The 14,263-nt window shown below is 45.3% G+C and overlaps 1 protein-coding gene across 5 annotated transcripts in view; it reads left to right on the forward strand.

The window, feature by feature from the left end:
• Positions 1-14,263, forward strand: part of KRIT1 (KRIT1 ankyrin repeat containing) — a 53,638-nt gene that overhangs the window by 5,508 nt on the left and 33,867 nt on the right. For all 5 annotated transcript variants that reach the window (XM_075922382.2, XM_075922383.2, XM_075922384.2 and 2 more), the window contains 2 exons: positions 11,490-11,588; positions 13,429-13,553. In XM_075922382.2, the coding sequence (XP_075778497.1) occupies positions 13,452-13,553 (102 nt within the window). In that variant the 5' untranslated portion in view covers positions 11,490-11,588; positions 13,429-13,451. The remainder of the gene's footprint in view (positions 1-11,489; positions 11,589-13,428; positions 13,554-14,263) is intronic.

Consider the following 14,263-nt stretch of genomic DNA (forward strand, 5'->3'; position numbering starts at 1 on the left):
TCCCAGTCTCTGGGCCATATCTCCTCAGCTGCTGGAGAGGGGAGGGCCAGGCTGGCCTGGGGCAGTAGCGCGGCAGCTCCAGCTCTCCACATGGGCCCTGGAGAGGGCCACACTGAGAGTAGGTGGTACTTGGTTCCTGCAGATGCACTTCACTCTATCATCCTGCAGGAAAATGAGAAAGAGCGAGAGCTAGCTAGCTGTAGATTCCATTGTTGAAGCTAATAGTGGCATTATCTTACTGAATGGCTAGTGTGGGAGAATTGCAGAGAGAGTTTAATGCAGTGGTTCCCAATCTGTGGTCCGGGGTCCGTGATGGTTCTGTAGGGGGTCTGTGGAAAGTTTAGGAAAGAAAGAAAATAAGGATCAGACCCACTGAGAGACTGGGACTTTCTGCCAGGCGATTCTCACATGGGGCTTGCTATTTGCAACAGGCTGCATGCATGCTGCCTCCTGCCCTAGGGATGGGATCTTGATACCCTAAGAGGCACCATTCATCATCCTGCTACACTCCAGCCCTCCCCTGCCCCCAGTGGCCCTGTGTGACCAATCCTTTCTTTTTTCTTTTCCTCTCCTTCTGCCCCCCCCCCTCCCACCCCGGTCTCTGTGCCTGGCCAAAGACGGAGTGCCGGGGCAGAAGTTGCCTTTTGTCACAACAGCCCCCTCGCTGTATCCTCTGTGGATGGGCAGGGGCTAAGGAAGCAGCATGGACCAAGAGATGTGCTGGCTCCTGCTTCCTGGTACTGTACTTCTGTTGCAGAGTCTGTAAAATTTTAACATTGAAAAGGGGTCTGGATGCTCAAAAAGGTTGGGAACCACTAGCTTAATAGATGGTTGTGATTGTTGAAGTTGTGAGGGAAGTCTGTGAGGAAGTTAAATCTTCTGTCCCTTCTTTCCTCACCTCCAGCCCATGATTGGAGGGGGGGAGGCTTACAGGCCATTTCAACTTGAATTATGTCCCTTGAAATATGTTATGCTAAACCAGGGATCGGCAACCTTTTCAAACCAAAGAGCCAAACTACATCAAAACTCAGAACAAGTGGTCAGCAAAAAGTCGTATAGAATGTCCATTTGCATGACTAAAAATATATGGCTTCATATTATTGATAATTAGAACATAAGAACGGCTGTACTGGGTCAGACCAAAGGTCCATCTAGCCCAGTATCCTGTCTACCGACAGTGGCCACCACCAGGTGCCCCAGAGAGGGTGGACCGAAGACTACAATCAAGCAATTTGTCTCCTGCCATCCCTCTCCAGCCTCTGACAGACAGAGGCCAAGGACACCATTTTATCCCCTGGCTAATAGCCTTTTATGGACCTAACCTCCATGAAATTATCTAGCTTCTCTTTAAACTCTATTATAGTCCTAGCCTTCACAGCCTCCTCTGGCAAGGAGTTCCACAGGTTGACTACACGCTATGTGAAGAAGAACTTTCTTTATTAGTTTTAAACCTGCTCCCCATTAATTTCATTTGGTGTCCTCTAGTTCTTCTATTTAGGGAACTAATAAATAACTTTTCTTTATCGGCCCTCTCCACACCACTCATGATTTTATAGACCTCTATCATATCCCCCCCCAGTCTCCTCTTTTCTAAACTGAAAAGTCCCAGTTGCTTTAACCTCTCCTCATATAGGATCCGTTCCAAACCCCTAATCATTTTAGTTGCCCTTTTCTGAACCCTTTCCAAGGCCAAAATATCTTTTTTGAGGTGAGGAGACCACATCTGTACACAGTATTCAAGATGTGGGTGTACCATAGTTTTATACAGGGGCAGTAAGATATTCTGGGCCTTATTTTCTATCCCTTTCCTAATAATTCCTAGCATCCTATTTGCCTTTTTGACCGCCGCTGCACACTGTGTGGAAGTTTTCAGAGAACTGTCCACGATAACTCCAAGATCTCTTTCCTGATTTGTCGTAGCCAAATTAGCCCCCATCATACTGTACGTATAGTTGGGGTTATTTTTTCCGATGTGCATTACTTTATACTTATCCACATTAAATTTCATTTGCCATTTTGTTGCCCAATCACTCAGTTTGGTGAGATCTTTTTGGAGTCCCTCACAGTCTGCTTCTGTCTTGACTATCCTAAACAGTTTGGTATCATACGCAAACTTTACTACCTCACTGCTTACCTCTTTCTCCAGATCATTTATGAATACAGGCAGTCCCAGAGTTACGCGGATCCAACCTATGTTGGATCCGCAGTTACGAACGGGGCCGTCTCCCTGGTCTCCAGCAGACCAGGGAGAGGAAGCAAAGCGGCGGAGCACGCGGGCAGCGGACAGCCCAGACGCATCTGGGCTGTCCGCTGCCCGCGTGCTCCTTGGCTTTGCTCTGCTTTGCTCCCCCTCTCCCTGGTCTGCAGACTAGGGGGACGGGGAGCAAAGCGGCGGAACACGCGGGCAGTGGACAGCCCAGAGGGGGAGCAAAGCAGAGCAAAGCCGCGGAGCCCGAGGGCAGTAGGACAGCCACGGGGCATCTGGGCTGTCCCGCTGCCCCCGTGCTCCGCGGCTTTGCTCCGGACGCCTGTGGTACAGCAGCTGGGGCGCTGCCGGTTGGTCCCGTAGCGCTGCTCTGGGCGCTACTGGACCAACCCAGCAGCACCCCAGCTGCTCTGCCCCAGGCGTCCCCAAGTCAGCCGCTGCTGAAACTGACCAGCGGCTGACTGCAGGAAGGCTCTGCCCCGGGCTTCCTGGAATCAGCCGCTGATCAGTTTCAGCAGCAGCTGACTTTGGGATGCCTGGGGTTCTTAAGTTGAATCTGTATGTAAGTCAGAACTGGCGTCCAGATTCAGCCGCTGTTGAAACTGATCAGTTTCAGCAGTGGCTGAATCTGGACGCCAGTTCCGACTTACATACAGATTCAACTTAAGAACAAACCTACAGTCCGTATCTTGCACGTAACCCGGGGACTGCCTGTAAGTTGAAAAGGATTGGTCCCAGGACTGACCCTTGGGGGACACCACTAGTTACCCCTCTCCAATCTGAAAATTTACCATTTATTCCTACCCTTTGTTTCCTGTCTTTTAACCAGTTCTCAATCCAAGAAAGGACCTTCCCTCTTATCCCATGGCCATGTAATTTACACAAGAGCCTTTGGTGAGGGACCTTGTCAAAGGCTTTATGAAAATCCAAGTATACTATATCTACTAGATCCCCCTTGTCTGCATGTTTGTTAACCCCTTCAAAGAACTCTAACAGATTAGTAGGACAGGATTTCCCTTTACAGAAACCATGTTGACTTTTGTCCAACAAATTATGTTCTTCTACATGCTTCACAATTTTATTCTTTACTATTGTTTCGACTAATTTGCACAGTACTGAAGTTAGACTTACCAGTCTGTAATTGCCAGGATCGCCTCTACAGCCCTTTTTAAATATTGGTGTCACGTTGGCTACTTTCCAGTCGTTAGGTACGGAAGCCAATTTAAAGGATAGGTTACAAACCACAGATAATAGCTCAGCAATTTCCCATTTGAGTTCTTTTAGAACCCTTGGATGAATGCCATCCGGTCCCGGAGATTTGTTAACATTAAGTTTCTCTATTTGTTCCAAAACCTCCTCTAATGACACTTCAATCCGGGACAGTTCCTCAGATTCATCACCCACAAAGGACGGTGCAGATTCAGGAATCTCCCCAACGTCCTCAGCCGTGAAGACTGAAGCAAAGAAATAATTTAGTTTCTCCGCAATGGCTTTATCGTCCTTGATTGCTCCTTTTATAGCTCAATCATCTAGGGGACCCACAGGTTTTTTAGCAGGCTTCCTGCTTCTAATGTACTTAAAAAACATTTTGTTATTTCTTTGAGTTTTTGGCTAGCTGTTCCTCAAAATCTTGTTTTGCTTTTCTTATTACATTTTTACACTTGATTTGACAGTGTTTACGTTCTTTTCTATTTATCTCACTAGGATTGGACTTCCACTTCTTAGAAGATACCTTTTGTCCCTCACTGCTTCTTTTACATTGTGGTTAAGCCATGGTGACTCTTTTTTAGGTCTCTTGCTATGTTTTTTAATTTGGGGTATACATTTAAGTTGGGCCTCTATTATGGTGTCTTTAAAAAGTTCCCATGCAGCTTTCTGGGATTTGGCTCTAGTCACTGTGCCTTTTAATTTCTGTTTAACAAACCTCCTCATTTTTGCGTAATTCCCCTTTTTGAAATTAAATGCCAGGGTGGTGGACTGCTGAGGTGTTCTTCCCACCACAGGAATGTTGAATGTTATTATATTATGGTCACTATTCCCAAGCGGTCCTGTAACGGTTATATCCTGGACCTGATCCTGCGCTCCACTCAGGACTAAATTGAGAATTGCCTCTCCCCTTGTGGGTTCCTGCACCAGCTGCTCCAAGAAGCAGTCATTTAAGCCATTGAGAAATTTTATCTCTGCTTCTCTTCCTGAGGTGACATGTATCCAGTCAATATGGGGGTAATTAAAATCCCCCATTATTACAGAGTTCTTTATTTTGGTAGCCTCTCTAATCTCCCTTAGCATTTCAATGTCAGTATCGCTGTCCTGGTCAGGTGGTCGGTAATATATCCCAACTGCTAATTTCTTATTATTGGAGCATGGAATTACTATCCATAGCGATTCTATTGAACATGTTGATTCACTTAATATTTTTATTTCATTTGATTCTACATTATCTTTCACATACAGTGCCACTCTGCCACCCACCCGGCCTGCTCTATCCTTTCTATATATTTTATATCCCAGTATGATTGTGTCCCACAGATTTTCCTCATTCCACCAAGTTTCAGTGATGCCTATTATGTCAATCTCCTCATTTAATACGAGGTACTCTAGTTCACCCATCTTATTAGTCAGACTCCTAACATTTGCGTACAAGCACTTTAAAAATTTGCCACTGCTTATTTGTCTGCCTTTCCCTGATGCATTGGATTCCTTTGTATGCGGTTGTTTGTCTGCTTTGGCCCATGGTTTGCCCTCTCCCCTCCTCTCTTTCTGACTATCTTAGAGAATCTCTATCAATGGATTCTCCTCCAAGAGAAGTCTCCCTCCGATTTACGTGTATCTCCGCACCAATCGGCTTTCCCCCATCTCTTAGTTTAAAAACTGCTCTACGGCCTTTTTAATGTTTAGTGCCAGCAGTCTGGTTCCACCCTGGTTTAGGTGGAGCCCATCCTTCCTGTATAGGCTCCCCCTCTCCCAAAAGTGTCCCCAGTTCCTAATAAATCTAAACCCCTCTTCCGTACACCATCGTCTCATCCACGCATTGAGACGCTGAAGCTCTGCCTGCCTACCTGGCCCTGCGCATGGTACTGGAAGCATTTCCGAGAATGCCACCATAGAGGTCCTGGATTTCAGTCTGTTTCCTTGCAGCCTAAATTTGACCTCCAGGACATCTCTCCTACCCTTCCCTATGTCATTGGTACCCACATGTACCACGACCACCGGCTCCTCCGCAGCACTACACATAAGTCTGTCTAGATGCCTCGAGAGATCCGCAACCTTCACGCCAGGCAGTCAAGTGACCATACGGTTCTCCCGGTCATCACAAACCCAACTACCTATGTTTCTAATGATCGAATCACCCACTACTAACACCTGCCTCTTCCTAACTGGCATTCCCTCCCCCTCAGAGGTATCCTCAGTGCGAGAGGATACCACAACATCCTCTGGGAGGAGGGTCCCAACTACGGGATGGTTTCCATCTGCTCCCATTGAATGCTCTGTTCCCTTGAGACTTTCATCCTCCTTAAGAGCACTGGGGCTCTCAGACTGGAGGTGGGACAGTACTACAGTTTCCTGGAAAGTCTCATCAACATAGCTCTCTACCTCCCTTAGCTCCTCCAGTTCAGCCACCCTCGCCTCCAAAGTCCGAACTCGGTCTCTGAGGGTCAGGAGCTCCTTGCAACGGGTGCACACATACGCCACCCACCCACAGGGCAGGTAATCATACATGTTACACTCGACACAATAAACAGGATAGCCCCCACTCTGCTGCTGGGCTTCTGTCTCCATTTTTCTAATGAATAAGTTTAAGTATAAACTGGGATTCTTTTTAAACCTCTGGAATATAGATTATTTAAGAGTTATGTATTAAAGAAGGTCAGAAGTCACTAGTGCCCTCCAACCTCCCTCTCCAAACTCTCCTGTTAACTGTTTCTGGTCGCTGAGTCACAGGCTTATATAGCTCTGGTAGCCCCTCCCCCTGACTGAGGCTCAGCCAATTAACATAATGATTAATGATAGCATAAATTAAACATTGTGCTCACAGATTTTATTTAATGGAACTTCTGCTGCTGCATCTTTTTGTACATTTCTTTGAAGTTTACATCATAACTGGTCAAATCCAGCTTCCTGCACATATTCAGACTGTCTTCAGTCAATCTTATGGCAGGAGGCTGGGATGGGGTATATGAGGGTCTCAGAGCAGGGGATGTGGGTGTATGATGGATTCAGGGCACAAGGTTAGAGTGCGTGAGGGTGCAGAAGTGTTACGGAAGGGAACAGGGATGTGGGGGTACAGAAGTTTGGGAATGTGGGGGTAGATGTATGATGGGCCAGGTTGGGGTATGTGCAAGTACAGCAGTGTTATGGCAAGGAACTGAGGATGTGGAGGTGCGGGAGTCTAGGAATGTAGCAGTATGAGGGCTCAGGGCAGGGTGTTCGGGTTTATTATGGACTAAGGATTGGGGGTGTAGGAGTGTTATGATGCTACAGCCAGATGGGGATTGGGCCCCAATTGGGCACTTGTTGGCCAAGCTCCATTTTCAAAGAAAGTGAAATATTATGTCCATCACAAAAAGATTAAACATTGTCTTTATTTATGGCAGGAGTGGGGAACCCCTTTTGAGTTGGGGGCCACTGACCCACAGAAAAATTAGTTGGGGACCACATAAGTGAGAAGCAAAAGACAAACACGCACACACCCTCCAACCCTCTCTGATGTGACTCTCAACTGAAACCTCACTCCCTTGGTGCTTGAGCCCCATGGTGGGGGGAGCGGCAGAGAGGACTGAGGGTCAAGACCTCTGGCCAGATTTATTCTTTTGGGGTTCCAGGGTTAGTGGATTTTGTGGGATCCCCCCCCATGGCTCTTGAGTGGGGCCAAAATGAGGAGTTAAGTGTGCAGGGCAGAGCTGCCAGTGAATGGGATAGGGATGGGGGTGCAGAATCTAGGAAGGAGGTAGGGTGTAGGAAAGGGTGAGCGGGTGAGGTCTGGGTGGAAGGTAGTGGGCAGGAGCCGGCTGGGAGTAGGGTATCTGGCCGAGGGAAGGGAGTAGGAGAGGCCAGGGGGCATGAGCGGGCTGAGGGAAGGGTGTCTCGCAAGGGGCAAGAATGGAATGAGGCAGGGTGTCTGGCAGGGGGCAGGCTTTCTGGCTGGGGGGCAGGAGTAGGCTGGGGGCAGGCTCTCTGGCCAGAGGGGTGCAGGGTCTGTGCATGAGGGTTGTGGGGCACTTATTTGTTTTCATGCCGCATGTAACAAGCTTCCTGCTACTTCCATTTGGCCAGGCAGGATTCGCAGGGGAAGCCTGCAGGAAGTATTTCCCGGGGAAAGAAAATGACAGCGCATGGAGCCAGTCTTGATCCTGGGGGCAGGAAAAAAAAGGGCGGCGCACTGAGCCATTTTGTTCTCCGCATGCAGACAGGCTCAGGGCTTTCTTTCCCCTCCTCCCTCTTGCAGGAAGCTGATGCTGGCATTTTAGTCTTGCAGGGGGGGACGGGACGGGGGGAGATAAGGCTGTAGTGCCAGCGCTGGCTCCCTCCCGCAGGGGAATCTGGGGAGAGGCTGCGTTGGGATTCCAGAAGAGCCATATCTGGCTCCCTAGTGAGCCATATCTGGCTCCCAAGCCATAAGTTGCTGACCCCTGTGCTAAACTATCTTCTCTGCCTTGATTTAGCTGTGACACTTGGAATGCCTTTCCCCAATCTGAAGAAGAGTTCCATTTAGGCTCAGAGGCTTGTGTCTCTAATGAACAGAAGTAGGTCCAATAAAAGATGTTACTTCATCCATCTTGTATGTCTAATATCCTGGGGCAAACACAGCTATGCCAACTCTGCATAAAAGCTGGTTTAGCACTTAAACTCTGGTTAGAAGGGCATAGCCAGGGACTTTCCCCAGTTCAGTGAACATAACTTTTTTTTAAAATTGACAGCGGATATGTACTGCTTAATATTACAGTCTTAATTTACATTATTTTAATGGATTATAGTAAGTGTAGGACTTAACATAGGTTATCAAAGATTCAAATTTAATTTTAAATAGGTTCATTAAAAAAATAAACCTGTATTTAATGTAAGTAAAAATCCAATTTAAAATTTAAAAAATTAATAATTTTAAATCCACTTTTATCCATCCTGCTAGAAAAGCAATTTAAATCCAACCTTTAGGAAGTACTTGGGATAGAATGCTTACCATTAACTCCTATTTGGCATTGGTTAGGCAAATGAAATGCTATGACTAAGAATACAATTTTGCCATGGAGGTCACAGATGCAGTGACTTTAATGCATCTTCATGACTACTTCGGCTTCATCTTCAGTCATGCAGGCGAGCACTGGGGCTCCCGGCTGTTAACTTCACCTTCTTCAGGTGGCAGAACTGTAGGCTGTCAGGCACCAGTCTGCACCAGGGCTCAAGGTTCAGCCCTTCAAACCTCCAGCAATAAGTCCCCATGCCCCAACGGATATTAATTTTTGCTTAATGACACAGGCTGCCCATGACTTTTACAAAAAGTAATTATGATAAAATCTTAACTTTAGCTATAACTTCTGCTAAACTCTGTTCATTTTATTGCTACTTGATCAGTCAAGATCACCAGTCAGAGGCTCCAAGTTCTACCAGTTGATCCTGATCTACTGGCAGGAGTCAGCGTGGGGTCAGAGACGGTGTTTGGTTGGAGGAGGGGGTTGTGACCTAGATCAGGAGATTGGGGTGTAGGGTCAGAGAAGGGTGGGTGCAGGAGAGGATTCTGGCCTGGGGAAGGGGTGCAGGACAGGTCTGGGAGGGAGTTGGGGCAGGGGTGCAGAGGGTTTGGAGGGTAACCTGGGGAAGGGAGTTGAGGTACAGGAGGAGTTGGGGTGCTAGATGCAGGCACTGGCTGGGAGGAGTTTATCTAAGTGTCTCCTGGCCAGCAGGCTGCAGCACCCGCAAGGCAGACTGGGCTCCCTGCCTGCTGCAGCCCCAGTCCACCGGAAAATGCAGCCTCCTCCCTCCACATGGTTCTCAAGTTAGTTTGGGGGAAGAGGCTTGCATTGCCCCTGTCACTCAGGCCAATCTCTCAGCTCCGATTGGCTGGCTGTTTCCAGTCAATAGGAGCTGAGAGATTGGTTGAGGTCAGTTCTTATTGGCCAGTTGTTTCTGGCCAATAGAAGCTGAGGATCAGGCTGGAGGTGGAGAGATCACACAAAGCCTCTGTCTCCCTGCACAGTAGAGACACAGGGACTGGGTTTTAAGGCGGGCCGGATCTGGTGGCTTGGTGGGCTGAATCTAGCCCCTGGGCCGCATTTTACCCCGGTCTGGTCTATCAGAAGCAGCAGAAGGGATGGAGGAGAAGCTGCTGCAAAGCAGCCTCTGTCCGTGGCAGGCCGAGCCCCTGTCCATGGGGGTCCCAACAGGGAGCTGGGCCCCTTGAAGACATGGGCTGCTACTACCAAGCAGCCTCTGTTCATGGTGGCCTGGGCTGTCTGTTTAAATTTAAATTTTACTAAATTTAAAATGCAGAGCCACAGCACAGGTGGCTGGCTCCCAGAGCCTGCATGACCCAGGACTGCTGAGTCCCAGCTAGAGCCGGCTCCTGAAGCTACCCCACTGTGGCTCTGCAGAGTGGTGCTTATTGACTAATCATATTGAACCTCATTCCTCGCTATCCCATCCCTCTCCCTGTGGACCTGGGACACCAGAGGAGTAAGGTGTCTCAGTTGGGGGCCAGATGAGTGAGGGTTGGGGGTTTTGGGAGGAGTGTTTTTACTACTTGTGTAGTACCAGCTGATTTTTCTGTGGGTCAGTGGCCCCCAACCCAAAAAAGGTTCCTTGCCTCTGCCATAAGTAAAGAAAACATTAAAACCTTTTGTGTTGGTCATAAATTAATATTTTACTTAGTTTATCAAACTTCATTTTAAATAAACACAAAGTTAAAACACTTAATCTGTTTAATAATTTAAATTATATCATTCTCCTTAGCTGCAGCACTAGCAAAATGGCTCAAGCGTAATTATGTAATTAACAGTGAGTTTCCATTAGCAACTGGTGGTCCACGGAAAAGTTTACGTTGAGCCAGGTGGTTCACAGGACAAAAAGTTTGAGAACTACTGAAATAGAGGCACCCCCATTTCTTTCCCCCCTTCTCCCTCCTCCGAGTTAATGCTCATCTACATTGGCAGAGGACAGTGCAAGAAGTTCTTAGAGGGGTCACACAACATCCTTTACTTCCAGTCATATGTCCCTCTTAACCCTGGAAGGTACTACCTCCAGGGATGGAACTTTGTGACAGATAGGCAGGGCCTAAGGGATCAAGTGTGTGGCTAATGAGGCTGGGGGCATTGCTACTGTGTCCCTATTTTTGGTTCAGAAAATATGGTCACTGTACACATCCCCAACCTCCTGCCCTATCCTGGTAAAAGTGAGTGAGGATGGGGGAGGGAGTAAGCAGGATGGGGCCTCACAGAAAGGGTGGGGAAGGAGAGGGGGCAAAAATGTCTGGGTTTGAGGTAGATCTTGGATTGCACTTAAATTCAAAAAGTGATTTTGTGCTTAAAAAGGTTGGAGACCACTTTGGTAGAGCAGTTAGCATAGTGGGGCTTGAGGCTTGATTGGGTTCAGATACTACTCTAATACAAACCAATATTTAAAGACTTCTCTCCCATTCAGGCCTGTACGCAAGGGAGAGGTGCAAAGAGTGTGAACATATCCCTTCATGGTCAACCATAGGGCCAATTCTGGCTGACCTAGGGAAAGCAGGGAGGTGCACTGCCTCAGCCTCCCTCCCCTGTGCTCTGGCCAACTTGAGAAGGCTAGTGCTGATTTCCCTCCCGCCCTTCCTCACCCAGGAGTAAGGGCTGGGCTGGGCCACAGGGGGTTGGGCAGCCACCAGCCCCTCCCACAGCTTCCACCTCCCTCGCCCCCCCCCCCGAAATTCCTTCATACAGGCGTGCCATTCCTAGTGTTGATATCTTGAAGTTGACAAAACAATAAATACAAGAATAGCATACTAAGTCAGATCAATGGTCTATCTAGCCCAGTAGCCTCTTTTCTGACCGCGGCCAATGTTAGAAGCTTCAGAGAGAATGAACAGAGGAGGACAATTATCAAGTGATTCATTCCCTGTTCTCCACTCCCAGCTTCTGGAAATTAGGACACCCAGAGCACAGGTTACATCCATGACCAGGCTGGCTAACTGATGGACCTTTCCTCTGTGAACTTAACTAGTTCTGAAATTGTTATAATGAAAACATTCTTAATCACAGTCTTGTTCATAACATTTCACATTTAATTAGAATTCTTTTTCCTTTGCATTTTTCAGTTTGTTACTCTGGTGAAATATACTGGATTGAGCGCATGGAAAACAGAAGTCCTCCTTTTATCCTCTGAAGAGGTGCAGCAGCACTGCAAACTATAAATGGTAATGTTAAAAATTTCCATTTTGTGGAAAGACAAATTGACATATAATGTATACCGATGAAAGGATTTTCAGCTGTTGGTCCGGGAAAAGATTATCTGACATGAGTCAGAGACTATCTTCTTTCTGAATAGTAAAGTATAGAGCTAGTTACCTACTGGAGGGTTTTTTTTATTTAATTTTGTTGAAAGATTTTGGGATTATAGGGGAATGCAGCTATAATCTACTTTAATACAAAGAAGAGTAATCACAGCTTTGAGATCCAGAATTGAGATTCTAGAATTGCTTACCTTTTTGGCGAATTACAAAATACAGTAGAACCTCACAAGTTATGAACACTAGAGTTACAATCTTACCAGTCAATTGCATACCTCATTTGGAACTGGAAGTATGCAGTCAGAAAGCAACAGAGACAAAAAAAAAAAGTACTTTATTATATTTGCTTGTGTTAAATGTAAAATGTACTGCAAAAATAATGGTAAAGTTTAAAAAGAAGATTTGATGAGCAAAAAACTATTTCTGTTCTAGTTTCATTTAAATAAGATAGTTGGAAGCAGCATTTTTATTCTACATAATAAAGTTTCAAAGGTGTATTAAGTCAGTGTTCAGTTGTAAACTTCTGAAAGAATAGTATTTTGTTCAGTGATGCAAACAACTGCTATTCCCGTGGTGTTCAGAACTGAATGGCTCTACTGTATGGAGAATGCGAGCTCGTTGAAAGAGGTGCAATCATCATCTTTACATTACAAATAGTCTTAGCAGAATTTTATTTTTATTTTTTATACATTTTTATTTTTTTATAATTTCAATGGATAATATTGATGTTTGTTTTAAAGTTTTTCATTATTGATTTTACATTTTTCACGTTTGTGCAAAATTACAGGTTTTATCCATTTAAGCTTTCAGTTGGAAATCTGACTTTTTTTTAATAAGATACTGATATTCAAAGAGTCGGCTTTACAACCATTGCAACAGCAATTGTCAATGTCACATGTCAAATTATAAACTAAATATTTTAAAATTAAATTCAAATAAGTTCTCAAACAACTTTTATTTCTCAAACAACTTTTATTTCTTTGCCTATCTGTAAATTTCACTTTTTATTTTTAATGTAATATTTTTTCAACATTTACTGTTGACATTGACATTTACTGACACTTATCCAAAAAAATCCAGTCCTTTCAAGCTCAATTATTAAAATATTAGAGAACAGGTTTACTCCTATTCATTCTGTACAGTATGGGGGGATTTTACTGATAAATTCTCTTAACGAGGGGGAGGGATAGCTCAGTGGTTTGAGCATTGGCCTGCTAAACCCAGGGTTGTGAGTTCAATCCTTGTGTGGGCCATTTAGGGGTCTGGGACATATGTGTCAGGGATGGTACTTGGTTCTGCCATAAGGGCAGGCGACTGGACTTGATGATCTCTCAAGGTCCATTCCACTTCTACAAGATTGGTATATCTCTGTGTTTTATGTTATAGTGTATAAAAAGGAAAATGAATTATCATATCCATTAAATGAATTACCGGTATAACAATTGTTTAAGTACACCTGGCCGTCCATACTCGGGGTATTCTTAGTCAGGGAGTGATTGTAGTTGAGTAGAAAGCAGTTCTGCCCTCTGGTCCAGAAAATTCTGTGATTTCATGTACTGTGTTTGGGTTGTCAGCTTAAAGATGTTCAGGTGTAATTTCTCCAGACGGTAAAAAAGATTATTAATGTATTTTAAATGGAAAACATTGGTTAATACAGTTATTTATGCTAGCATGCGATATCATGTTTGTTTTTTTATCTTGTTTCCTCAATTTAACCTTTGATTTCTGTTTATTTCATTATCTCTAGTAATAAATGAAAAAGAATAAACCATGGGAAACCCAGAAAACATAGGAGATGCATATGTTGCTGTGATTCGTCCAAAGAATACTGCTAGTCTGAATTCTCGGGAATATCGAGCTAAATCATACGAAGTATAAACATTTTTTTAAAACTTACTTTGATTAGCCTACAGTTTAGATATATACTGTCTGAGCAGTCTTAGCTACTATGGCAATGGAAACTATCTGAGTGTCCCACTGTTTCCCTTATCTATTTATCCTCAGAAAAGCCTTTCTGACATAGGGAAGTGTAATTATCCCTGTTTTGCAGAGTGGGGAGCTAAGGAACAGGGAGCTGAAGCTGTGTCTTAGGCTAGTGTACTAACACAACAAATACTGAAACAATTTTTAATGTGTTATGTTACAGTTTAAACAAATGCCATAATCACAGTATATACTGCAAAAGTTCAGGTTAAATGCTTCTAAGTTTCTGAAGTGATTTTTTTTTTTAAATTACATTTTCTTTGTGCTAAAAATCAATATAACCTCTAGGGATGTAAAATCCTAATCTGTCAGTTAACCAGTGAAATGTTAGGTTAACCTAACATTTTACTGGTTAACGGACTAAGTGGGATCATGGATGGGGGACTGCTCCAGCCCGGCTGGCTGGCTGCCAGCTCCTAGCTCCAGCCCCAGCCATCAGCTGTGCAGGGCAAGCTGTCAGGGCCAGCTCCTTGCCCTAGCCATGGGGGGCAGACCACAGGCAGGCATGGGGGCTGCTCCCAGGGAACCAGTTAATTGTTTCCAGGTAAGCATCATCCCTACTTAGCATAGCATGTTGGCAGGAACACGTCAAACAGTTG

The sequence above is a fragment of the Pelodiscus sinensis genome, chromosome 2, assembly GCF_052426305.1.
Source record: "Pelodiscus sinensis isolate ZL-2025 chromosome 2, ASM5242630v1, whole genome shotgun sequence".
Taxonomy (NCBI): Eukaryota; Metazoa; Chordata; order Testudines; family Trionychidae; genus Pelodiscus; species Pelodiscus sinensis.